Source organism: Actinia tenebrosa, unplaced genomic scaffold (assembly GCF_029948245.1).
Source record: "Actinia tenebrosa isolate PJP-AT-01 unplaced genomic scaffold, QUT_ActTen_1.0 PGA_scaffold14__42_contigs__length_11649687, whole genome shotgun sequence".
In the NCBI taxonomy this organism is placed as follows: Eukaryota; Metazoa; Cnidaria; class Anthozoa; order Actiniaria; family Actiniidae; genus Actinia; species Actinia tenebrosa.
The window spans coordinates 355,621-382,843 of record NW_028292574.1 but is presented as its reverse complement, the minus strand read 5'-3'; the positions used below and the strand labels follow the sequence as shown (position 1 = coordinate 382,843).

The window sequence follows — 27,223 nt, the reverse complement described above, 5'->3', positions numbered from 1 at the left end:
AAAAAAAGACTCATTTAAAAATAACAATTCCAGTCAAACTTGCTAATTCGCATAGTTAATTTTCTCATTCAGCAGAAATAGAATTTATATTTAGGCTAAAAGAACAAGAGAGGAAGCAAAAAAAGGCGATTATAAGGATACCATTGAAGTGTAGTGGTTGTCCTGGTGATCTACGATGACTGGCAGTATAAGATCACGTGCCATAACATGACGTTTGTTTTGAGAGACTGCAAACGAGGCTGTAGTAAGCTGAGACGCAGAGTAGCTGCGGTGCGACATGAAGTCTTCCCAGATTATTTCACTCTAGCCGTTTTTTCTCAACCAAAATGGGGAGACGTCCAAAGCAAGACACTCCAAAACATGGTAGAATGTGTAGAGTTGCTGTCAAAATAGACCTTTGTCGTGTTGTTTTGTTCATTTTTGTCACACGAGGGCTTGAAGTTCACACTAATTGTGGGCTGTCATCGCTCACACACTCAAATTTCAATTCACTTGTCACCCGCGTGCAGGCTGCAAAATCGTGGCAAAAAATGCTTGAATCCACCTCGTTTTACACCTGACAACTCCTCAGTTTTTAAGAGTAGATAATTGTCTTCCATTTGCAGAGGCTCAGCCGTCGGATGGGATGCGTTCGATGTGGGAACTTGTTTTTATTTCTCAATTCCTACGGGTATTTCAGGACAAGTTTGGTTTTGCTCACTTCGATCTGGAGGTGCGTAAACAACAACAATAATGCAACTCAAAACTTAATTTTTCTCCACCACAATACAAACCTCTCCAAAGACATTATCATGAATCCCCTAATTATAAGTCTTCTGAAGGAATTTCTTGGTTATCTTGGTATTTTTTTACGTTGAAATTTTCGACGTTTACGTTAAAACCTTGTTTCGGTTAAGTGCTTAGATTTCAAGCCATGCCCTACTTAACCCTACAGTAAGACTTTCTTAGTTTTATTAACTACTAATTTCTATCCTCCAGGGTCTAGAAAATGCCTTCCTGGAAGCACAAAATTACCCATTATTCAGTATATTTGCTTCTTTACTAAGGATTCTTCTTAAGAGGCATGATATTAGGTAAGTATTGAGCGGAGTATGAATAGTGTTCACGGTGAACGGGTTAACTTTAGGCGGAAATATTGGAGTTGTGCATCTCGCGGGCATGGACGTTTTACTATCTTCTACCACCCAGCTATTGACACAATATATCCATGTTTCTGATCAGTGAAAGTTTATTGTTCTTCTCTTTTATCAGGATGGACAGCTGGCAGGATGTATTGAGTGAAGAATTAGAAAAACGAGACAGAAATTGGAATCCAATAAAAGACAAAACTTACAGTGAAATATCAGTCGAAAATAGAGTAAGCTTACGTAAAATGCCGTCGTATCTGCATAATTTTGCTTTCATTATTATTCCTCAAAAATCCAAGCTTTCTTCTCCGATATCATATCCTTAATTATCCAAATCCCTTTTTTCAAAATAAATAATAAATTTCAAGTAGGTTAAGATTTTTAAATTTATAATCTAAATGTATGTAATTAAGAACTTACTCATAATGGTTATTGAAAAATTGTGTCAAAATTGTGAATTTTGGTCATTTGGCATGAATTGTTCAGTAATCACTTTTATGATAATTCATAATTTTCTCATGATTTAAAAAAATAATTAATATTAGTATATTTTTAAAGCATGTCATATTCTAAATATATTTTTTTATGTTGATAATTCTCTGCACATTTTATTTTAAAAAAATCCATTTTGAGATGAAACTCCAAAACATTTTTTGGATCTTCAAACTTTTTAATGTATAAAAATTGTGTTTTCAAACTGTGTACAGGACTAATGAGCATACTGCATTCTCCATTTCCTTCTTAAAATTTTATCTTAAATATTTGATTTGTGATCAGTAAATAAGCTTTATCAGACCACTTATACAGACTGAGCTTAAATCTCTTTCAAATTAGCAATTTCCAATAAATTAAAATCACACTTTCTGCAAAAATGAGCAACTCAAAAAAGCCTAGATCAATTTTTTGCTCTTTTAGCTGCAGATATTGGTAATTTAGATTTGATCACTAATGAGATGAAATAGAATATAGAATTTAATATTTTTAGTTTATTTTGTCTGACCTAAAATTTCAGATGTAGGATATTAATTGGGGTAGTTAAATCCTTTTGAGTAACATTGAACTTCGTTATTGAGCATAATGAGATTAATTAAGTAAACAAAACACTATGAAAAAAGCCCAACGATAATGATAGTTAAATCATCTTTAATATCAAATACTTTAAACTGAGCTCTTTATTGATTATAATGAGAATATTATGTAACGATGATGTTTTATATTGTTAGTAAGTTGATATTGCCATTTAACACCAACGGCATGATCTATACTTAGTGGATATATCATATTTAGTCTTTTATCTTGATTCATATCTGATGGTAATCATTTTTTAATCATCAAAGGTTAAATCTGATGAGTTTGAAATAGAAATCCAGTAGTATCTTTTTGATATATATAGACATCCTAATTTTGATCCTTGTGATTTATAGATCTTGCTGCTTCAACATCTGATACAGTATGTGTGTGAGAATGATCAAAGTCCTGAGTTAAAAGATTTCCATGCTGAATTCCTTAATCCTGATTCCAAGGTAGGATAGACTTTTACTTGATGTTATGAATAGAGCATACACAAAGGGCAGAAATGGTACAGTCAACTTAAAAAATAATATGCACCACATATATGAAGTACCATATTTGACTTTCAACATATAAATTGATTAATTTTACTGAGTGTTTAGTTTATTTATAATAGTAATATCCTATCGTCAATTTATTGTGGAATACATTTTTTACTTAACCAAGAATAGGTTAAAATATTGGGGGGGGGGGGGGGGGGGGGGCAAGAGAGGGATGATATTGCTCTCTCATTGAAAATGAGGGATTATTTATAAATATTTTTTGTCTTCATACAGAAGAAAGGGCCAATTGGACAAGACTCGCAGGGCAATATCTATTGGTATTTTGATGGTTAGTACTGTGATTGTGTAGTTCCAGAATATTTCCATACCCCACCCCCAAATTCTGTAGTGGGGGGGGGGGGGGGGGGGGGGGGGGAGGGGGATCAGAGAAAAAACAAAATTACAGAATTTGCATGGAAGAAAATTGGAAGTTCCTGAGGGCAGAAGGTCCCTTTACGGGGTATGGATATTTTCTGGGACTCTAACACTTTATGAATATCCTAATCATATTGACTTTTGACATCTTTAAACATAGACTTCACCACAAATGTTTACTTTCGGTTTATAGATAAAGTTCCAAGTTCAATATTTATTTTACTGATTAATGCATAACATTTATTGGACTGATGCGCAGGTGACAACAATCATTAAAATATAAATACGTAATACAATAAAGTAAATTTTTCTTTTAGACCTTCATGATATTTTCCTTCATTTGTAAAGCTATAGATTAGTACTTCTACCTCATGTATTAAAGTTATGTAAATTCTTTGGATTTATGCCTCATGAGTCCAGCTGTGGAGTGCTCAAGGGATTTATCATTTAAAAAAAGTCCTTTTTTTCAGGAGTGTAGCGCTTAAGGTGACTGCGCCTACTTTTGGAAATTGATTTAAACTTTTTTTAAAATTTGGATTTCCTGAATTGAAATTTAATGCTGGTTCCAAATCTCGAAAGAAAAATGGGGTGTCCCGAGCTCGTTTTCGAGATAATCAGCATTTAATGGAAGCCTATGCACGAGCTTTTGGAGTAAAAATTGCGCCACTGGAAGTGATTAGAAAAAAATTAAGATTCATTAGATAATAGTTATTTGCAGACTATGTAATTGCACGAATGAAGGCTAGTCAATCATTCTACAATAATGCATGGATATTTTCAACAAAAAGACAAAGAGATACATTGATTTGTCATATTTTGTAGTTTTGGTACTCTTTAAAAATCTCATGAAGTCGAACAAAAATCCCTACAATAATCTATTTTTTCATGTGTTACTGATTTAAACTTTTTCTAAAATGTTGATATAACCTTGATTTTTAGGAGTTTTTGTCGAATGAGCTATTAAAAAATAGAGTCCCGTGCAAAATTTGAGGGTTTTGCCCTGTTGAAGCTCAAAACGCGTATGGTTCTTCAATAAAATTTTGTAGATTTTTCAGCGGTTTTTAAGCGCACGTACATCGTGGGCTCAAATCGAACGTTCAAAAGTAGGCAGCCACCTTAATAGCCAGTGGCTAACAAACCTGTGGCCCTCATTCCGTGATCGAATTGGAATTGACCCTTTTTATTTCAGTAAAAGAACGATCATGACATTTCTTGAAAAAATCTTTTCTTTTGCTATTGCCAAATTCACAAAATAGTATCTAAAAGTTTTTAAATGTTTTTATGGATTCAATTTTATTGATTTAAAAAATAGCAATCAGCATTGCTTACTATCACTCACATGACTTTTTGATGTTGACCAGGTGGTAATTAATATGCAGGTAATGACTGTTAAGTCAAAAACATGTCAAAATTAGTCCCCAAAGTATTCTATCTGGCAGCGAATGTTTCTATCACTTGAAACAATAAATCAAGAAATACATAAAATCTCCAAGATCCTCCAAGCTTACGAATGTTAGTTAAACCCAATGTCAAAACTCTGATATTTACCAGAAGTGACGCCTATTGATAGACATCTATTGATAGAAAAGAATTGACAAAGAAAAAAAAACACCAATCATTTTGCCTTGTATTCAATGATATCAATTGACTGTCTTATGGAAACAAAATAATATAGCATTTTGTTAGGTCTTTGTAAAACATAAGTTATCAAGTATCTGTAACTAAAACTTTATCAATGTATCAATTTGTAAACAATATCATAATAGTATAAATGATTGTTATAGAGATATCAAATATTTTACAATTGTTTATTCTTAGTATTATTTCAGAGAAAAAGCACTCGTTTACACTTATTTTAAATCAGGTTTCTCTGAATGAGGACATGCACTGCTCAATAAATAGTGTAGTTATAGTTTTTTGAAATTTAAGGTCAAAATCGCTAGAGATGGTTGTTTTAATTATTTTTGTCATTTGAGAAAATAATATATTTCATATATTTAGGAGTAAATCATTATATAAAGTGATTTCTTTGTTTTTCTAATTTTATTTAAAAAAGGAATATGTTTAGAGGAGTGAAAAGCAAGTTTGTGTAGCATGTATAATCATTATTTGTTTTACAGTCATTGAGTCTTTTGTCATGCAAGTCTTTTCAATCTTTTGTTGACATACAAACCTTTATAAGGAGGTGAGTTATTGTGATGGTGATCAGCCATGCATTGAGCCACAATATTTGTATAAGCAGAGTGTGGTTTTATTAGTCGTGTTAACCAATCACAGACCACTCCACCAATTAAACAGGTGACAGACTAATAGAGCTCAACCAATCTGATGGTCTAAGTGTCAAACATTTAGAGTGTTTTACCAGGCCCCCTAGAAGCTACCAATAAACCAAGGCTTTTGCTATTGTTTGAAGAACCTATTGACAAGTTCTAAATAAAAAAAACCTCTTTGTACAGGTACCAGAAGAATGTAATTAAAAGTCAGATGTCAATCAAACAATAACCTCCGTGATCAATGTTTGATGTGATGTGCATGTTTTGCATATATCTTCTAAACTACTCTTCATCATCATCTTAAAACTTCAGCTCTTCTCACTAAGAAACCTCACTCAAGTCATCAAAAGTATGTTTCCTTTTCTTCTTTATTTTTTCTGTGTGATGTCTTTAACTCTTTCTACTGATTTAGTTTGCAAAACATATAATATTCAATTCAAATCAGTTGGTAATGCAACAGCAAAACTATAAATGATATTTGTTGTATTTATTTTAAGTTCTCTGTCACCTAAGCTGTTCTCTGTGTCTAAGCAACTTGAGCCTGTTACATTCTTTTTTTAAATCTGTTTGAATCCTTTCAACTTCACTAGCTGTCATTCAAATCTCTTTTACATCTGATTCACCTGACAAGGTATTAGCAATTTAACTGTTAGTGTAGATTTTGTAGAGTGGGGATTATTGAAGAGGGGTAAGGATATTTTTAGAGGCATGTCGTGATTGCTGTAGCTTGCTTTCGAAAGCCATCATATAATCCTAAATAAACATGATTATATCGTAAGCCTCTAATTCCTCTAGACTCTTAGACTAAGATATAGTTTAATTTTAAAGATCTTGATCTTTAGACTAGAGTGTTTTTAATCATATATTGTCAAGACAAGATTTTTTAAGAACGGGTCTCTTGTCTTCATAATCAATAAAACCATATCATTGAACTTGTTTGATATAAACCTTATAAGTGGAAAGTAAATCTTTTAATTTAAGAATCTTTTCCATTCTATAGGAAGAAATTATTTATACAGTAGTTTGTTTTTGCTTATATTATCTTGGGCGCGTGACTTGATTTAAAAATCAACCAGGACTTGTTGTTATTCATTGCAATACTAATTTATATAGCTTGAAAGTGTATCTTGATAGTATATTATCATTTTAAATATATGTAGTTTTTTGTATGTTATATTTGTTGTTGTTGCAAGCTTGCTTTAAAAAGATATAAAAAAATATTATGTCAGTTGCAGTTGCTCGGCACTTTGTTAAATTTATTAGCAGAAACCTATTTCATTCTCTTTTATATAAACGCCTTTCTTAATAATATTTCAGTTTAAATATGCTGATTTTTATTAAACGAAACCTATTTCCTAATAATAATAATAATAATAGTAATAGTAATAATAATAGATTGTTAAGACATTTTATAATCAAACGACCTAAGAAAGAACTATAAAGCAAAACCCCTACACTGTAACAAAGCCTAGGCTCGTCCTGCTAGTTATTGTGAATTGAAATGACAGAGAGAGAAAAAAAAAAAGATGCTATAATAATAATTATAATAGTAATGAGATTAACAGTGGATTCCACAGAGTGGCTCTTCTTCGCTGGATTCCAATTAATTTATAAGTTGATTTTTGCGGAGAGAAGAAAAGCTGGAGAACCCGGAAAACCCTTGAAGCACAGGAGAGAACCTGTCCAACAAACAATTCAACTCACATACAATACCAAGCTCATCGGGACTCAAACCAGGGTTGCTACGGCTACCGCACCCATGCTTCTCATTTCCAACTATATACTGATTTGCTTGAAATTTTTCAATGAGTTGATATAAATATCTAGATATTAAAACTTCTTATTTAATTATTTGGTTCATTTCATTGCCAAAATTTTCTAAGATGATACTTTCAAGACAATAAAAATTTAAGAAATAGACTCGGCACCCATTAAAAAAAAAACATGCACCCTCTAGCGCACTCTAGTGAAAACACAAAGCTATGAGGGCACATGCCTATAGAATGTCATGGAAACGCCTTGATTGACCTCCACCAAAAGCTTCTTCGTTGTGACAGAAACAATTGCTAGAGCGGAGAGTGTGATTGAGAATGGCTGGCAAGTTTCAAACAAAAGCATTTAATGTGACATTTCACTGTGATGAGCCAATTTAATCAAATGGGCAGAACATGTGCAGCAATTGGTTCAATTAATGATCCAAATTCTACAACATGACCATGCTGACTGTCATGGATTAACATGATTCATATACTCTATTTTCAAAGGGTTTGAGTGTCTATTTTTTTTAACCATACTGGTATTATGTCTATATTCTAGGAGTCCTGCTGATAGCATGATTGAGCATATGCCATGGTTTTTATATGCTTTCATGCTTTGATTAATTTTCTAGACAATGCCACATTAAATCTTAATTTTCGTAATTATACAGCCCAGACAATGAAACATGTCTGGCTTTTTGGCTTCCAGCATTAAAACTTCCAATGGTCTGAGTCACTCTGAAAACTGGAGGTTTAATTGATGTGGCTGTTTTTAGGAGTTCCATGGTATTATCATGACTGTGCTGCATAATGACATTTTTTCTATTTCTTTTTTCAGATTTGAGACTTTATAAAGAGAAGAAAAACAAAAAAGGCAACAAGAAGAGGTAAGAATGAAATCAGACTGTTCTTTTTATCATTTGTGCTTTTATAAAATAGATTATTTAATTCTGTATGTCATTGTTGTTGATTGATGATGATATTTGTAAATGAATGTCATGATTGAGGATGATCATGATGGTGTTGATAAGGATAATGATGCTCATGATGATGATGATGATGATGGCGATGGTGGGTGATGATGAAGATGATGGTAATGATGATGATATTCATGATGATAATGATGATGGTGATGATGGGTGATGATGAAGATGGTGGTGATGATGGTGTTAATGAAGATGATGGTGTTGATAATGATATTGATGATGATGGATGATATGATGATGATGATGATATGAAAATAAGAATAGCAATAAACAACAACAACATTCTTGCAGCATTACTTTATCTTTCAATAGACAATATTTACTATCAGGCAATATTTTTGAATTTATAAAATTATTTTCCCCTGCATTTCTATCACTTTTTCCATTGAGCATGGTTTCTTTGTCTTCTGAATTCACTCATTCCCCAAACCCTTATCAAGTTCCTTTTTCCGGCCTTTCAAACAAGGAAAGATAACGTGATTTGTTAATAAAGCTTATATTTATCTATAAAGCCGCTATTCCTTGTTGATCCTTGTTTTATTCCTCATTCTTCACTTGTTCTTACATAGAGGTCACTGCAGTTTGATACCAAAGAGAGGCCAAAGACGTGAATAATTTTACTTTAAAAAAATTCCAAGAAACGTTAGAATTACAAATCATAACCTTGATTCACGCTTCAATACTTGAAAATAAAACCAAAGAAAAACAAAATAAGTTTTAATTTTCGTTGATTTGATTCTAAAAGGTACAAATTTTAGCCTTCTTTTTCTGTCCCTGATAAAGATAATGAATATTTTGACACCGTATTCATGAGCCCAAAGCGCTTGGACGTCATACTTGACTTTTGTAAACAGTGTACAGGTTGGCGCGTATTCGCTGTCTCATAGCATTTGAGGTCGATTTTCGTGGATATGATTATAAAATATTAAAACTCATCCAATACGCGTCTCAGTTATAACATCTTCCACAAGGGAAAAGGGGGCTTATCAATTCAAATTTCTCTTCCAAAAATCCGTGTTCTCGTATTTGTTGTCTTTTTCTTTCTAATTCCTGGTGACTATCGATCCTTGAGGTTGGTTTTCAAAAGCAGATCGTTTCGTTTTCTTACGGACATTTACCCCATGAGCAAGGAAATTGAATAACCATGAACTAGCCAGGCTGATATGATAATTAGCCGATTCAAACACCTGCTGGATGTCAGTTGATTGGTGAGACCAAGTTGTACGCTACGCCACAAAACGTGCGACTCTCTATTTCATCCATTTTACTCAAAAAACACTACACATCGGCACTTGAACATCAAGGCCACGTTCTGTAGACAACACTTTACGCATTTCAGCATAGATAACCATATTCTAAGCTACTTTACATGTGCGATCTGGTGACATTCCTCAAGCGAGCGCGAAATTGACACAACCACAAAGCTCAGTTCCCAGAAGCCGTAAATCAAAAGGACTAAAACTGGATTTATCTTCGTCTTGTAGCTGGGAAACTCTGTGTACGACGTGTGAAGAGTGGGAAGCCTTCATCAAGTAAGCACAGATTTCAAAACTACTTATATGTTATTTGCTGGTTTTTTTTGTGTGTGTGTGTGTGTGTTTTTTTTTTTTTCTCCACTACCATTTATTGTGTTCACCCATACACCTGCCTTTTCTCAGGCTAATACGGCATGATTATGCTCGTGCAGTATACTTCCTCACAGGAACCGTTTTTACATTGTTCCCACACAGTGTTAACCGTCTATAAATAGACCCTGTAATTGCTGGATTATTTTTTTCGCATCAGCAGTTATTTTACTATTATTGGAGTGTTAATTTATTTCTACAGGTGGTTGCATCCCTTTATAGTGCTCTTCACACCCAATATAGCTAGTTGCAGCCCACTTCTCATCAATTATGCTCTCCCCTTTCGTAGTCTCTATATTATTGCAGGTGGTTGTATCCCTTTATAGTGCTCTTCACACCCAATATAGCTAGTTGCAGCCCACTTCTCATCAATTATGCTCTCCCCTTTCGTAGTCTCTATATTATTGCAGGTGGTTGTATCCCTTCATAGTGCTCTTCACATCCAATATAGCTAGTTGCAGCCCACTTCTCATCAATTATGCTCTCCCCTTTCGTAGTCTCTATATTATTGCAGGTGGTTGTATCCCTTTATAGTGCTCTTCACACCCAATTTAGCTAGTTGCAGCCCACTTCTCATCAATTATGCTCTCCCCTTTCGTAGTCTCTATATTATTGCAGGTGGTTGTATCCCTTTATAGTGCTCTTCACATCCAATTTAGCTAGTTGCAGCCCACTTCTCATCAATTATGCTCTCCCCTTTCGTAGTCTCTATATTATTGCAGGTGGTTGTATCCCTTTATAGTGCTCTTCACATCCAATTTAGCTAGTTGCAGCCCACTTCTCATCAATTATGCTCTCCCCTTTCGTAGTCTCTATATTATTGCAGGTGGTTGTATCCCTTCATAGTGCTCTTCACACCCAATTTAGCTAGTTGCAGCCCACTTCTCCATCAATTATGCTCTCTCCATCCACTCTCGTAGTCTCTATATTATTGCAGGTGGTTGTATCCCTTTATAGTGCTCTTCACATCCCAATTTAGCTAGTTGCAGCCCCCTTCTCATCAATTATGCTCTCTCCATCCACTCTCGTAGTCTCTATATTATTGCAGGTGGTTGTATCCCTTCATAGTGCTCTTCACATCCAATTTAGCTAGTTGCAGCCCACTTCTCCATCAATTATGCTCTCTCCATCCACTCTCGTAGTCTCTATATTATTGCAGGTGGTTGTATCCCTTTATAGTGCTCTTCACACCCAATTTAGCTAGTTGCAGCCCCCTTCTCCATCAATTATGCTCTCTCCATCCACTCTCGTAGTCTCTATATTATTGCATATTTTAGTGGTTAAAGAACGTCTTGTAAGTTTTTATTGTCGTAATTTTTTGCAGTTTGCTTTCCTGATAATTAAATCTTGCGTCAAGTCTTTATTTTGCTATGATAACAATAACCAACTTTACTGATTTCATGAGCATCTCCATCGATTATGCTCTCTCCACTTTTACATCTTTTCTATAGTATTGCATATTTTAAAGGTTAAAGAACGTCTTGTAAAAGTCTTATTATCGTAATGTTTTGCTTTTTTCCCCCCGCATATCTTCTAGTTATAGTTCACCACCAAAAACCACTGGATAAGACGTGGATGATTTCAGTTTTATTTCGAATAGTATTGTTTTATTATCTTTAAAAAACTCTCCAGCGTATATTTTCTTTTCTCTATCCCTCTCTCAATTTTTTTTTTGCGAAAAAGAAAGTATAATCGTGGCGTTATGAAGCTTGTGGCTAAACTTAAACTTACTCTTGTGAATTTTTTTTTTTTTGCTTTTTTTTTTCTATAAAAAAAGAATAAATTAGTGAATGAATCAAATAAAAAGGAATCAATTTGTTTCTAAGATCATAATTTTTTGAATGCGGAATTTTGCCGTTATTAGAAACATGATTATAATAATTGGAGAGATTAAAGTGACCAAGACGATGCTATAGATCTATACTAGTTGGAACAAAAACATATAATGACTCAACCACGTACGCAATTCTAAGAATAGTAACTGTTTTTGATCGACGTGTCTTGAATATTTTATTCTTCCAGAAAAAGGGGTCATTTTCATGCTTTGTTCGACTAGCGGTATCCTTGTAAACAAAACTTTTCTTGTCTTTACGTGTACGGCTTGTAAATGACTTGTAAATGAAATAAGATATCCATTTATTGCATATCAGTGAATGTCTCGAGGTCTGTCCTCAGGCGATTTGGGAATTGTTCAATAAATTAGCTGCTTTTACGCGAACAAAAATGTTTAGTCAAGTTATGAATGTCAAGAAATGATTTTAACTGAAGGCTTGAAGTATTTAAACTCGTAAAGAAATTGTTTTGTTTAATTCCTTTTTCAAAAAAATGATTCTAGATTTTCTTTAATTGTAGATATTTCCGTAAGCTACTGAATTAGGGATGAGGTACCCGATTTAGGGGGGAGGGGTGGCGTTATCCGGTACCCAACACCTCTGGAAATAAAATCTTAGATTTTGTCTCCAAATATCTCCAAAACTAAAAGCAAAATCACAGAAATGAATGGACTGTCTGTCTGCATGCATGCTAAAAAACATATTTGTGTATAGAAATTGCCAGACCCCCAGTATCGAGCATTTGAACAGGTCTCTGAGGGGGGAGGGGGTATGTGCCGGTATACACCACCTTAATTCATAAAATCGTGTCCTATTTTTGACCATTGTTTTGACCTCTTCCCTTACTTCGCTTTTTTCCCATTTCTTATTTACTTTTTTGTTCACCTTGCCTTTTGAATTTCGTTCTTTAATTTTCTTTGTTTAACCAGAACAAACCCCAGCGATCTTCACTAACTCGTTCAGCGCGATCCAAGCCCATTGTTTCTGCTTGCTACCACGTGCTTTCTTTCTATAGCTAATATAACCGGATCATTTCCCCTCACTGTTTGATTCATTTCCCACCGCTTATTCGTCCGGAAACAAAGCCTTACCAATACCTCCCTCCCCCTTCCCTTCCCTCCCCTCCCTCTCCCCCATCCCCTCAAGATTGGCGCTACTCCCTATTTTTCCTATTTCGTGAGCAGTTGGTGTCTTATGTTGTTTTTGTTAATTTATTTTCCTTGTTACATGTTTATATCGTTTATTTCTAAATATGTCAGGTCGTTCGAGAAAAGCAAAGACAGTAATGAGAAAAAACTATGCCAGTATTTACAGAATGAGTTGTCTCCAAAACTCATGCCCCTCTTAAAGGTACGTACCACATGCAAAATATTAAAAAAAACTTGTTATTGCTATTCAATAACCCCCGCAAGTGCAGCAGTGGCACAGATCAACGGGTTCGAATTGAAAGCAATGAGAAGACGCCTCTGAAAAAATAATATATAAAAAATCTTTTTTATTTATACACGGTAGGCATTAAAGCTAAGAGCTTGTGGGGCCGTGTCTACACACTCTTTACTACATTCGAATATTTTATACACACAACTCTCAACTCACAGCCTGACAGCCGCTAAACAGTCTATATATGAACCCGGAGCACAGCTCTAACAGAAATACACCAAATCGAAAAATGGCTCTACCAAGTCGCTACTCAGTGCAGAACAATTGCTATTCAAATTGGTCGCCATTTTTCGAGTACGTGATTAAGTTCTGTGAGGCACGAGTTTTTTTTGTCAGGCGGCTTTCTTTGAAAATGCTGCGGGCATAACGTGTCGGAGAATTAGTGCAGTGTTATGCTTTCAATTAGACGATATTACTTTGAATATTAATCAGAGTCTTTTATCTTTTCTTGTCTTAAGGACCATGAAAAGGAAAAAGAACTAAAGAGCAAGAAAAGGAAGAGCAAGTCACCTAAATCCAGACAAAAGGTACGAGTTCGTCCCTTTTTTTAATTTTTCTTTTTCACGAGGGTATCTCTTTAATAGCCAGTGGCTAAAAAACCTGTAGCCCTCATTCCATGATCGAATTGGAATTTAGGAGTTGATTTTTGCGGAGGGAGGAAAACCGGAGAACCCGGAAAACCCTCGAAGCACAGGAGAAAACCAACAAACAACTCTACTCCTATACAGCACCGAACCCGGCGGGACTCGAGCTCGGGTCGCATTGATGAGAGGCCAGCGCTCACACCGCTACACGCCACCCGCGCGTTCTGTCGGTGCCTCTCTTGTAAACCCTTCTAGAGGATCCTGGATCTATTTTAATGATTATCAAAGAAGAAGCGTTTTGGATGTATACTTAGTGAAGTATTTTACAACCATTACTCCCCGTACGGGGCTCTTCCGCGAGGTTCCTTCCACACGCACTACCACTACATTCAACACTACTCAACTCACATGTCAATTTTTACGGACGTACCACAGAGAGCCCTTTGGAACAAGTCAAACCCACGCCCATGACAAGTAAACTTTGACTGGAAAATAAGTTTGAAAAATTTGCTCGTGCCAGCATATGCTGTTGACTTCGAAGTGAGCAGCCATTACATATGACGTTATTAATGCCTGTTAGCGACAAGACAAACTCTGTGTCAAAGCATTTATTTTATGAATATATTGATTTCAGTGGAAGTGGACTTCTCTCTGAGGTCGTGAGAACCCTTTGCGAAAGAGAATTTTAATTGCCCAACTTTTTTCTGTTATTTCACTTCAAATTAATATTTCTCACAAAAATACCCGACAATTTTTTTTATTCGCTTAAACTTTTCGTTGCATGACTTTGGTTTTCTTTATAGAATAGTTTCACGGCAACCACTTTCAGGAAATTAAATCTGCTGTAATGCAAAAAATATTGGATTGTTTCTGCTCTACTGCATGGTTTATACTAAACCCTTCTATTTTGAAGTAGAAGTTGTACTTCACCTAGATTTCCTTTTTTCCGAAATATACGTGAGTGAATCAAATCACAGGTAGCCCAAGTTACTGGTGGGGGAAAAAATCTTAAAACGGGCTAAATTCCAAAAATAACCACACAGAACGAAAGAGGTGCTATTTCTCAATGATCGGGTAAAATTTAGAGGCTTTATTTCACGTTTCAATGATTTTATTGAAATTTTTGATGAATCCCCATACATTTCCTTATAATATGACACCACAGAAACCACGCTTGGGCTACCTGTGATCAAATTCCCTGATTGCATTGATTGCATCAGTCAGTCACTTTCTGATTCATACGAAAATATTGCTATGAGGATGTTCGGATTGCTTTAACTTATAGTATATTCAGTATATCGCGTGATTACATACTTTTCATCCTACTGTCGCTTATATATAATTAATATTCCCGCTAAATTTTCCAGAGAAGGCGCCCAATTCCAATTGTAGATCAGCTAGGATTGAGAGAGATGTTGTATTTTTATTACTAAACACAACACAATAAATTAACTGCGTTTCCAGCTGTTCTAGGGAAAAAAACTCCTAATTGCTTTACTTTAAAGTTGGTATTTCTAGTCCATTATCTAGAGAAATCATCCCATGACAGATCAGCGGATTGAGAGAGAAATTATGCATATTTATTACAGTATTAAGACATTGCGCACGTGCAAAAAAAAAAAAAAAAAAAATTTAATCAGCCAATCAAAATTCTACAAGACATCACGTTCGCGGCAAGGCACGGAAGGTCACAGAGCTTTTCACAGTCATACGAAAATTGCTTTATGTTTTAGGGTAAAGTTTATCTGACTTTTGTGGTACACGGGACGGTCAAACCAATCACAGCGCGCGAACACCGTCACTACTCTCAGCCGTTATCGTACGCTTGTAGAACGATTTTTTTTCTGTTTAATGCAGGAGTTAGCAAAGGAGGACGAAAAAGATGCTCTAATCAAACAAGAAGAAGAAGAAATCGAGAAAATGAAGCAGGTTAGTTGGGAAATGAAAATTTGAATCTTGAATGGCGTCCATTTTGGATCAAACTTTGCCAAATCGCATTGGTCGCTTACAGAAGGCGCTTGTGCGACCTTCCACAGTGTTGAGTAGGAGTGGTCGATTATATTTAGCATCAAACCTCTTTTGAGAAACCCTTACTTTAATTGCTTTTTTATTTAAAGTGGACTCCCTGTGGTACATTCCGAAGCCAGTGATTTTCGAGGGATCAAGACCAGGAGCACAATTCTCCCGTCCCTTCCCCCCTCTCTGACTTTGTCAACCTTCCCCTCCAACTGAGAAGAAAATATACTCTACGCTGGCATGAATCCAACAGCTGGTATCAATAACGCATGAATAACCCATTAGGAGTGTTGATATACCATATGGCACAAGACAAGGAATAATAATATATCAACCAGATCGTTAAGCATGGCCGCTACTTTGTACTCTAAACTCGCTCCCCCCAAAAATAACTTTTACTCCTTGTTCTTAGGAAGAAGAAAATGAAAAACAGAAAAACGTGGAGGTCGAGCACAGAAAGAAAGGAAGACGGAAGAAGGCTGAGATGATCCAACGTGACGACACGAGTCCAGAACAAGAAGAATCGTCGAAAAACAATAAGGTAAACAAACGAATGCTAATAATTTCGATATTATTGTACTTATATTAGAAGTAGCATTTAGTGTTTTGCTTATAGTCGTAATAACAACTTGCAGTAGTGAAGTTTAGGGGCTTCGTAAGCATTTATGATGTTGTTTTCTTTTCTCATGACTGATTTTTTTTCATGGGGGCAAAAAGTCGTTTTATATTAAAAGGAAACGAGCCAAAACCATAATTAAGAATTTTTCTTTCTTTTTCTTCTCTTACTCTCGTCACTCTTCCTCTCTTTCTTTCTCTTCCAATTTCAATTCCTTTTCTTTCAATACCCTTTCTTTTCTTTTCTTTCCTTCCATTGCCTTGCTATGTTTCCTCTTTCCCATGCTACGGTTCCTTTTATATTTCTATCCTATCCTTTCCTTTCCTTCCCTCCCATTTCCCTCCCTCCCATTTCCCTTTCCATCACTTTCATTTCTTCTCTTCCTTTTCCTTTTCCCTTTCCCTCCCAACCCCTCTCCTTTCTTTCCCCCACAATAAGGAAATTCTAATTAAAAATAGGCAATTAAATAAATAAATAGACAGATTAGCAATCTGATATTGGCCAGGAAATTGATATAACTAGACATCAATTTAAAAAAAGACAAAAAGGCTTTCGATCGTTACTTTCCACCTGCAGACTTCATTTCTTCATTTATTGACGAAATCAACTTCTAAATTCTAATTCGACCTATGGTTAGCCCTTATCAAGTGGGTCGCAAAACCTGTTAGACTTTCCGTCCACCATGGAGTGATAAATCCAATTAGATTGTTAGATTGTAATAGGGTGCGGAGCATTTAAGCCAGGCAAAAACAGAAGAAAAAAACAAATTCCAACTGACAATTGCCATTGAAGTATCCTGGCGTTTCAAAACAAACTTCTAATCCCGTTGGACCGTGTTTAATCGGAAGTCTGTTTTGTGTGTTGTCCATTCTCCTCTTCACGCGTTTCCTGTACATCACGCAGAGATTCTCATCCCTTTCCGGTCTTTGTATTAGTAACGTCACAAGAGATCAAGACTGCAGCGTCGTGTTTTGTTAGTTGGTGTCCTGTACCTATTTGTCTCATAATCCCCGGCACGTTTGTTTAATTAATATCCTCTCATTGTCGTCTTTCCTCGTCAGTAAACGAACCCAGTTGGTGTTCTGTCCAAAAGTCTATATATTTTTTAAAAAAACATGTAAAATCAAATATTGTTTTTCCCCCGTCCTGTTGGGTTTTGTATGATTATAGACAGCTGTTGCTACGACAGTAAGGGTTTGAGAAAACAATGACAAGTTCAAAGGCAGGCGATCGTCATTGTACTTAATCTGATTTTTGGGATTATTCAATTGATTTAAAACGAACCATGCTCTTATTTCCCACAAGAGCAAAAATTTATCGTTTTCTCACAAAAATGTATCTTTTTCGAAGAGAAGGCGCTAATTACCTTTCGTCAGTAAAGCCAGTAAAGCTACTATGAATCTTCCATAAAATTCTACTCGGTTTTAGCCGGTCACGCAATAAATCTTTCGGTCACGGAGGCGTGGTCACGCACATATCAAACTGTTTATCCAGTCATATCAGGGATGTGCCTAGATCTCTTCAAAACACTCAAAAGGTCCTTTAACCGTAGTTTATATTCTGCTCCACAAAGTGTTCATCATTGGAGCACGCACGTTTGTCACTGTACGTGGTGACCTACCGGCCACAAAGTTGCCATTGAGCAGTAACATAGATTGAGCAGCTTGAACAGCAATTTAAAATCGTGATGTAATATCGGGTTCTCAAGCTCAAACGGACCGCAATAAAAAAGTCATCACGATTTGAAGAATCTTTCCTATACTTCAATCAATCAGGGTCTTTCAGAATAAGTCCTATGGTGTAGTAATAGTCAGTACGACTCCTCGATCGAATATTGAAGGCGGAAGTCGCTTTTTACATATAACAGCTTTAGTTAGCTCGATAGACTGGTATTTCTGTTACTTTAGAGAAGGGACTATAAAGGCTTTGCAGCTTCACGTGATGACAGCCATGACATTTTAAGTACTGATTCTTTCTCATGATTTACATGATTTCATTTTCCCGGGGGAAAAAACTATTGTTGTGCCTCCTGTTATGGCTGTCATCAATAGTCTTTTTCCCCCTGGAAACGTAATTCATCCTCATGTCAATCATAAGAAAGAATCAGATCTTAAATGACGTCATAGCTACCATCACGCGATGGTGCAAAGCCTCTTTATACAGGTGTAATATTCTATGCTGTTGACTAATGATTTTAATGGTATTTTCCTAGGAACAAGAAGAATTAGAAAAGAGGGTTGCAGAAGAACTTGAAAAGCAGGAAAAAATGATCAGTTCAGAGGACATCGAGAGTGGCCTGGTACCAAGGACGAAGCGTCGTTGCGTTATCGTACGCGAACAGACCAAGAAGAAGAAAGAATGGTGGGATGAAGAAGGTATTGGATCTGATTTAGACGAAGCCGACGAAGATGCTGGTAAGATGTTTGCTTCTTACTTTACTTTGATCCTGCAAAATAATGTTGTAGATTATCGTAGGATAGTGCATGATGGGGATGGTTTTTAACTAGACCCTTTCAGGTTGGGAGTAGTCTCCTTTGCAGCCGTTCTTGGAGTTTGGGAAAATCGTTGTAATCGTTGATGGTGGTGATCACGATGTTATGATGATGATGATGATGATAATGAGGAGGATGATAATAGGGATGAGTATGACAATAGTGGAGAAAAACATTTTCGCGCTGTGCATTATCTAAACTTCAAGAGCGTACTAGTATAAAAATCAGTGGTCCTTAAGATTACGAGTGTGCATACGTTTTTCTCGTGTCGGTGATGAGAGCTGCCATCAGTCTTTTGTGCGGTTTAGAACCGGAGACCAGCTGTATATATACCATTCTCCTTTCACGTATTATGCTAACCTTTTTCCCTTCGTTTATTAGATTCTGACAGCTCAGATGGCCCTAGACGTAAGAAGAAGCGCAAGCTCATCAAACCTGTAGAGCTTCCAGGACCTACCAATAGAACCTACGTATTCTCCACCGGACTTGCTAATCGAGCAGCTGAAGCTGTACAACAGGGAAGAGTTGAAAGCATCATAGCATTCCATCGTGCACAGCAAACAACCTCGCCTTATTTAAGACTAGAAAAAAACAGAACTTTCGATTCGTCCAACAAAAGTTACGAGCAACAAAAGGCTTATTATTCTCAACAATATCGTCAGCAGTCGATGATTCCCCGGGGATACGGTGGCATGCCCGTGAGTATGCTTCCCGATGGTAGTGCAGGACCCGGTGGTAGACCAGGGTACAGTCCAGCACAGTGGCAACAAATGCAGCTCCAGCAACAGTACTTGAAAGACAGACAGACGCACCAACACTCTTCTCAGGCAGTTGATGACTTGAGCCAAATAATATTCGGCGGTCCTACCAATGGTAATGCCCAGCCTCCTGTGGGTGACCCTGTGTATTCTAGAGGCGCGTACCCCCAAAGAATGGGCATGCCGGGACAGCCAGGGGTCCAGTATGGGTACCCCCAAAGAATGCCTACACAGCAGCAACCCTCTACGTTTCAGGATAGCCGCATGAATGACCAGTATCGACCACCATTTCAACAGAACCAATTTTCTGGCTACACTCAACAGCAACAGCAAGCGCAGTTTTTTCAAAGACCTCGACAGTTGCCTCAACTACATTCACCTGGTGCACAGTCCCCATCGTCTGATCCTCTCGGTGCCAACGTTCGTTCCCCACCCCCACCCTACCCAGGCAATCGTACAGGCGACAGTAGACCTCAACAGCAACACCATATAGTGAATAGTCCAGCACCAGTACCATCACCTACTAGTACAGGATCACCGCAAACTCCACTCACTCCACATACCCCACACACGCCTAGATTCTCTGGTGCTGTGCCATCGCCAGGCGAGCCAACGAAGCCGCCATTTTCTCCTTCGAGTCAACAATCACCGTACGTAGGCGCTGGAATATTTCCTGGAACGAAACGACCCAGCAGTGAGAGTAGTGGGTCTGAAACGACAAACGAGGGTCCAAATCGACCAGGATACATAGACTTGGGTAATAAACCCTACCAAACTGCCCCACCTAACTCTCACAGGTCTCAAAACCCTTATCCAAGCTTTAGTCATTCGTCACCGATGGAGAATAACCAGGAGAATGCACTACGATCTCCTACCGATATTCAAGACCAAAGGTCAATGGCACCTTTCGACAATCTATCTAATGAAAGCCCTTTCTTAACGTCATCTGGTCATAATATGGATCGAAGTCCGTTCTCAACTTCCACCGCTTCCGTTTCAAAGTCCTTCTCGGTAGAAAGTCTAACAGCTCCCAGTCAACCAGCCGGCCGCACCGGGCATCCGCTAGGGACCGAGCAGCAAATGGGCCCGTATGGTGGCATCTACTATCAGTCAAAATACCAAGCGCCCGGAATGTTTGGTGGTCAGCGGTTTCCTTATCCTTCGGAAGCTTTATACAACGTTCCTATGCAATCCAATATGTACATGGAGCGCGGCTCTATGCCCGTGTACCCCCCTGGTAGGGATTCGCATTTGTAAGTTAACTACGAACGACAAGAAGCTGTTGTAATTCCATAGCTTGCTGCAATGGATCTAAGAGCTAGACTGCCGTAGGTAAAACATGTACTTTAAAATTTTTGATAAACCTAATTTTTTGGGAAAGGCAGACAAACAATAACAATCCTACGCGTCATTGATTGGTCTCCGCAGCTTTGGTCAAACTGAAGTAAACTTGAATATTTATCATTCGTCCATACTTTTCTACTGTCGTGAAGTAGATCTCCTCAATGCTTACGTTGTGCACTCGGTTCTTCAAATTCTGAAATATCCAGAGATGAAGACTTTGACTTTCAAGCAGATTTGTTACTATTTGGACTCAGCGAAGACCTAGTTGTCCTGCGTCTTTCTAGCCAAGGATTGTAGTTACCATAGCAATAGTTGCAATAACAGTGCCTTCAATCGAATAACCTTGGGTTCAAGTAACATTCATTCTCACATTCATGACGCATTTAATGTTTGTCTAAATTTAAGGCACGTTTTTTTGAGTTTGTTCGCAGTCTGTAACCTTTTGAAAGACACCCTTGATAAGAAAATGTTAAATATTTTTTAACAGAACAGGTTGCCTAATTGAGCGACCTGAATTCAGTTTCTGGTTTAATCGTGCCATACGCTTTATACTCTTTTATACGTTGTGAATTCGTGGTACATTTTTAGTAGCATTAGTGTTTCTTTACGTGTAAAGTTAATTAAGAGGCGGCCCAAACTGGCCCTTCAGGAGTGGGGAGGTGCAAGAAATAATTCTGAAATATCCTTGAACTTCCTCCACCCCAAAAATAGCAATTATAATGCTAGTTTTATTAAATATAAAATAGCGAGTATTTATACCTTGGGGTCCAGAGGTTATTTATTATCGCTCCGGCGTTTGCTGTTTTGAAGGGACGTCGGCTCTCGCTCGTTCAAAGAAGAGAAACAAAACCTGTGGAGCCCAGGGTAGCCGGTGTTGGACAGCTTATCGGAAACAGGGGGATGTAGGAGTCGACAGTTCTGCACCTATTCATTTCTATGACAGCCCCTGTTTTGGATCATAGTTTTGACCTATGCTCCTAAGAGCAATCTATCGGTATATCCAACGTTGTCTCAGATCTAGGTATGTCAGGTAACCTAAACAGTTAAGCTATATAAGCAAGTTGCCAATGACAAGGAAAAAGTCGATTTTTTAAAAGTTTGTGCGGCCTGGTACCCAGGACCCTTCGTGTTTTTAGTAATGAAGGTGCCTGGGTAAAAAGCTGCTTTTCAAACGTAGTTTTAAGATATATATCCTAAGGAAGCTCGAACCAACAGCGGCTTATGCAGTTTCGTTTGGTTTGGGCTTCCTGTGGTTTATTAATCATTATCAATGTAATGGCTCATTTGCCCTGAAATAAATTGATAATCTATTTGGAACCTTGAAAATGAAATGAAAAGCAAGATGTGTGTTGCGAGTGTATTCATGTGTAAATTTTCCCTCTCGATCTTTAATCTTCCATGCCCCAGTGCCCTCCTTGTGTAACGCAGACCTTTATTAGATAGATAGATAGATAGATAGACTTTATTTAAAGAGGGTAAACACTAAAAAGTGATGACACTTATAAACTTGTGGCCCTCACTATTCTTTTCTCCTGTCACGAATCCCGTGAGCATTATGTACTAAGTCTCGCATTGAAACCTTTGTGTGTGTCAGGCGAAACATATTTCAGAAGTGGACTATTGTTGCCTTCTGCGCACAGACCTCCAAAGGAAACTCGACGATCATGAAGCATACGAAAAAACTATTCCTTTATTCGCTTTGCGTCACATTCTTCTACATCTAACCCACCCAGACGAGCCTTTTTTTGTCGAATACGCTCTTCTTTCTTGGTGAGGTACTCTTTCAGGTTATCCATGTCTTTCTTTCTTCGCAGGGCAGAAAGCTGCTTCTCCTTGCCTACACACTCTACGATTAAAGAAAATGTTGCATAATTACACCTTTCTCTTGAGCTTAAAAATCTCATCACAAAGAAAGCGCAGGCAAGTCTTCATGTGTGCGTCAGAGGACTCTAAGCCTGTGGATGTTCTCAAAGTTGCGTCGTACAAATTGTTTTCACGTCTCGATAAGGAAATAAAATCGCTGGAAACGACGAAGCAAATAGAAAAACGGTGCTGGTAACACCATCTTTGTTAAATTTGCCTTTTTTCATCGCGCGCAGCCTTGCAAGAATATGGGAACAATGGTAGCTGAGCGCGCAACATCTCAGAAATAGAAATGGGTCCTACTACTGACATTGCCTGCCACAATATTGCTCGCATAGTCACGTACCGTATGTACACTTGCTGAAGAAAATCCGACAGTATTCATTTCGGGGAATAAATAATTCAGAATAAGAACATAGTAAATAACCTAGAAGTTTACCTTCAAGATAAGTCCAATCACTTGCAGTAGAATAAACAGGCAGGTCTTCAAACTGTTCGAGTTTTACGTACTAGAAACCAATAAATGACGTTATTAAAAATTTAAAATAACGCGTAGAAAGAACTTCTGCTTCGTGCAACAAGGTAACTTTGTTGCGCGTGGACAAGTCATAGATAGGAGCAACATTCGCTTTGCAACTTGCAACACGAGAGTGTTGTACAACAAGTTAAATTTCGTTGTGCGCATGAACGAACCAAGTACGAAGTTGTAAAATCATCCCTCCCTCTCCCCCTCCCCATTCCCCCACAGCCCAAGGTTTTATGTCCATCTGTCCCAACATAAGTTTGCATGATTTGCATTTTGAGTCTCAAGAATGGCATCTTGATCTCATGGACAGATATAAGATTTCAAGATCCACAATTTTATTAGCCTGCGTTTAGCGGGTATAATTTATTTCGAGAAAAATTTATTTTGAAAGAGCGCAGGCTACCATTTTATTAGCTGCTTACGATCTTTAGTGTTTAAATCAATTCCAAGCTAGAAAGGGGGGTGCACGCACACCCTGTGACCCTCTAAATACGCACTGGATGTAGCGGGGTGTCATATAATGACTATTCTTCAAACTCTCTTGCCATCTTTATTTAACAGCCCCTACTATAAACATTTCTGTTTCTTGAAGCATAAAGCATCATTAGGATGCAAGCATTAATACCTTGATATGTTGTACTGCACCTTCTGGATGGAATACCATTAGCGGCTCACTTTTCATTGGTTGTAAACACCAAAGTAGTCCATTTGAATCAAACGTAATGTTCCAAGGAGGTACACTAGTAGTAACGGTTGGTAACTTGGTGACTTTTAGGTTATTGTCATTGCTAACATGATATAAATGAAGTAAACAAGAGCTACGAAGAAGAAAAAGAAAAAGAAAATATGATAAAACTATCAAAGTACTTTCAAAACTTTGTGTGGGGTACTGTGGAGATAATGACACAGGATTCCCAATCTATTAATATGCCACAAATGATAAAAAGGTTTTACAAGCTCTGTAAGACTAAGCACTGCCTTGGACTAAGAAACTAAGTAGATAGAGATGGAACACACTTATGCGATTTAGGATAACTTCTGATGGGATACCTTTGGAATGATTACACAGGAGGCCCAAACAACAAAAGCCCACATTTTGAAATTTCATAGTGTGCTGTCCCTGTTTAGAAGCATCACATCTACTTACCTTTCTGTCATCACACAGACAACATTATTTTTTGGACAACAGGAAACAGAAACAATAACTTTGTCATCTTGTATTTCTTTTCCTTCTTCCTGGATACAAAAAAAATTCAGAAAAAAATGTAATAAATTATGTAACAAAAGTTCATTCAAATTTGAATTGTTTACCAATCGTTCGTATCATCTGCCATTTCCTTAAGAATACAATCTACATATGTACAAGTTACGAGGGCTAATCCATTATCATATTTTCCTAAGAAATAATACTCAAGGGAATGGCACATGGTCTGAAATGTCAAACAACTATGCAAAATACTGGGTAATACCAGAATATTCGTCTTTTGAAGACTTCAACAAAATAAATGAAAGAAACTATTTGTTCAGTACCTCTTTTTGTTCATTCAAGCATTCAGTGTGTAATCTTTTCCCAGATTTGAAATCCCAGAACATGACGCATCCATCCTAAAAATAATATCAATATAAGTGGAAGCAGGAAAGAGAAATTAATATTTGAATTAGCCATTCTCTGACTTTAATCAGCACCGTGGTTGTTTCAAGGATCAATAAAAAGTGTGTTGTTTTTTTCTGGCTTCGATCCCTTACTAATCCCTCCCTATACTGCTTATGGCTGAGGGGAAGAGAAATGTTAACCAAGTTAGACAAGTTCACAATTATTATATTTGTATTGTAATTCCTTCTTATATAAACTTACCCCACTGCCAGATACCAGTATCTCATCATCTTCGCTTTTTATCACTCCGATACTGCTTACAAAGCTTGAAAAAGTATATAAAGCATTATTAAAGCCACTCTTCTCACACCTTGGAGGCCTTCTAAGTCTGTAGGCCAATCAAGGGGAATCAAGGTTGGAGGAAAGTTAAAAGCTACATTCAAATAATACTTACTCAGTATGTCCTAAGCAATATGCCTCAATGTTATGACAGTTTGGAAAGTGTGTTACTTTTATCTTTTCATCTCTTTCTGCTGTGATAATAAACTTGTCAGCATTACTAAAAGCCTGTGAATAAATTAAAGGAGATATGATTTAATTGGCTAAATGATTTTATATGAACAAGCATGACTTGTCTTTATAGGGATTAGCTTTCACATTTATCATGGATGACATCATTGCTAGTGGCATGTCATGCTACGGCGCTGTCTCTCACCACTATATAGTTCACATATGGGATCGCAAGTTCAATTCCTAGCTCAGCTACATATGTGAGTTTAGTTTGTTTGATGTGTTGTGATCTCCCTTTGGGTTTTTCTCCAGGTTTAATTCCTCTCTCCATAAAAATCGTGGGGGTCAAGTGTTGTGTGTCGTTACAATAATGAATGTAGTGGCAGTGAGTTAGGAGTAATAGTTGTAAAATAGAAGTTTTCTATGAAGTATAATAACAGCATTGATCTAAGCCACCATTTATAATATAGTTTCATAAACCAGCTACCACTACAAGAATCCCCTGCACACTTCCTTTTGTCAATTGTCTAATATTCTTATTAGAGAATAAAATGAAAGAAACTTTTCTGGTATTGCTAGCAAAATAACTCTATTATGCAAACAGCCTATATTGAGTGAAATACAATAACATTGTGCTCCAAGGCCATGCATTTTTGCATGTCTAAGACTTTGATATTTTTGTAAGTGTTTTTTATTACCATGTCCATAATCATAGAAATGTGGCCAAGTAAAAGGATGCCTTCAGAATGAACATCATTGGTTGAAAATCTGCAATTATAAATATTGCTTAAGAAAATATAACTGATAATCAAATCAATATCATATAACCTCACCTAAATCAATTTAAAACAAAGCACAGCACAGCAAATCAAATCAAAACACAGCACAGCACAGCACAACACAGCACAGCACAGCACAGCACAGCACAGCACAGCACAGCACAGCACAGTACAGTACAGCACAGTAAATCAAATTAAAACACAGCACAGTACAACGTAGTGGTCAGAAGACACAATTTAGGTTGTTTTACTCACTTGTACACATCTCCAGTTTTATCAGCTACAACAATATAATTTTCATCCTTTGTAAACAATATCGCTGTAGCCTTTTTCTCCAATGATCTAGTACTAAGACACTTCCAAGTGTCTGTCTCCCATAATGTAACTGTCTTATTGGTCATGCAAAGACTAAAGTATCTACCAGATGAAGAGAAACACCCAATGTTGCCATGGCCAAGCGCAGGGTCTTGTTTAGCGTCGCTTGTATCAGGCTTTGTTGTCTTACTATCTGTGTTTGGTTTGATGCTTGAGAGTTCACAGGAAAATTTACAACTCCCATCACTTTAAAAAGAAAGACTCATGTACAGAAAGTTTGGAGCAGTTTCAAATATTAGAACAAAATAGAATGACTAAATGATTAAATAAAGGAACGAAAGAATGGGAGAATAAATGTATGAGTGACTGACAAAAAAAAAGAAATATATGATATAAAATTAGTGAATGAATGAATGAATGAACAGATGAACCATTAAAGGATAGAATGAAAAAATTAACAGAGAAACAAAATATCTTACAAAAAAATGAATGAGTGGGTGATAAACTGTTCATAAAGATAAAGAAAATACCCAAATAAAAAAGTTTGAAACATTATGACTGCAATCAACATTCGAAAATGGATAGATACATAACAATAACCTTACTTGCAATCAAGTATCCTAAATTTACTGCAGGAGATCAGAGCTAGAAGACTATTATTACTAAATACTAAACTGGCCATGTTGTATTAATGTTGTTTAAGCATCCCGTGCCCGCGGTCTGCATAAATCAACTGGTCAGCAGTGATTTGTTTTGCGCCCGTGAATCTTGCTATCTGCGGTAATGCTAATAAGAATA

General features: G+C 36.9%; 2 protein-coding genes and 1 long non-coding RNA gene across 3 annotated transcripts; 1 reads left to right on the top strand and 2 right to left on the bottom strand.

Annotated features, from left to right (window-relative positions):
• Positions 1 to 218: 218 nt before the first annotated feature.
• On the top strand, positions 219 to 22,155 carry LOC116293813 (uncharacterized). Its single transcript, XM_031701293.2, has 14 exons — positions 219 to 363; positions 606 to 712; positions 979 to 1,073; positions 1,252 to 1,357; positions 2,552 to 2,650; positions 2,975 to 3,029; positions 7,984 to 8,032; positions 9,616 to 9,663; positions 12,848 to 12,938; positions 13,487 to 13,555; positions 15,470 to 15,541; positions 16,041 to 16,169; positions 18,457 to 18,658; positions 19,118 to 22,155. Exons 1-14 carry the CDS (start codon positions 327 to 329, stop codon positions 20,749 to 20,751), a joined length of 2,793 nt encoding a protein of 930 aa, XP_031557153.1. The 5' UTR covers positions 219 to 326; the 3' UTR covers positions 20,752 to 22,155.
• On the bottom strand, positions 16,804 to 18,461 carry LOC116293815 (uncharacterized). Its single transcript, XR_004196857.2, has 2 exons — positions 17,611 to 18,461; positions 16,804 to 17,338 (listed from the first exon to the last, which is right to left on the bottom strand). It is a non-coding gene; the product is annotated as an uncharacterized LOC116293815 (long non-coding RNA).
• A 355-nt stretch (positions 22,156 to 22,510) lies between the features above and the next one.
• Positions 22,511 to 27,153, bottom strand: LOC116293814 (tRNA (guanine-N(7)-)-methyltransferase non-catalytic subunit wdr4). The gene is made up of 10 exons (XM_031701295.2): positions 27,031 to 27,153; positions 26,366 to 26,671; positions 26,030 to 26,099; positions 25,276 to 25,388; positions 25,083 to 25,146; positions 24,758 to 24,832; positions 24,375 to 24,463; positions 23,853 to 24,045; positions 23,141 to 23,210; positions 22,511 to 22,684 (listed from the first exon to the last, which is right to left on the bottom strand). The coding sequence occupies exons 1-10, from the start codon at positions 27,105 to 27,107 to the stop codon at positions 22,521 to 22,523; spliced, it is 1,221 nt and encodes a 406-aa protein (XP_031557155.1). The 5' UTR covers positions 27,108 to 27,153; the 3' UTR covers positions 22,511 to 22,520.
• Between the last annotated feature and the right edge of the window lie 70 nt (positions 27,154 to 27,223).

What these genes read in the sequence shown, in the direction of transcription:
- LOC116293814 (XM_031701295.2), bottom strand. Translation starts at nt 27,107, where the DNA reads ATGGCCAGTTTAGTATTTAGTAATAATAGTCTTCTAGCTCTGATCTCC. An exon ending in TATTGCTTAGGACATACTGA is followed by an intron (nt 25,147 to 25,275) that starts GTAAGTATTATT and finishes TACTTTTTCAAG; the next exon opens with CTTTGTAAGCAGTATCGGAG. An exon ending in TACTGGTATCTGGCAGTGGG is followed by an intron (nt 24,833 to 25,082) that starts GTAAGTTTATAT and finishes TATTATTTTTAG; the next exon opens with GATGGATGCGTCATGTTCTG.
- LOC116293813 (XM_031701293.2), top strand. Translation starts at nt 327, where the DNA reads ATGGGGAGACGTCCAAAGCAAGACACTCCAAAACATG. An exon ending in CTTAAGAGGCATGATATTAG is followed by an intron (nt 1,074 to 1,251) that starts GTAAGTATTGAG and finishes CTCTTTTATCAG; the next exon opens with GATGGACAGCTGGCAGGATG. An exon ending in AAATATCAGTCGAAAATAGA is followed by an intron (nt 1,358 to 2,551) that starts GTAAGCTTACGT and finishes TGTGATTTATAG; the next exon opens with ATCTTGCTGCTTCAACATCT.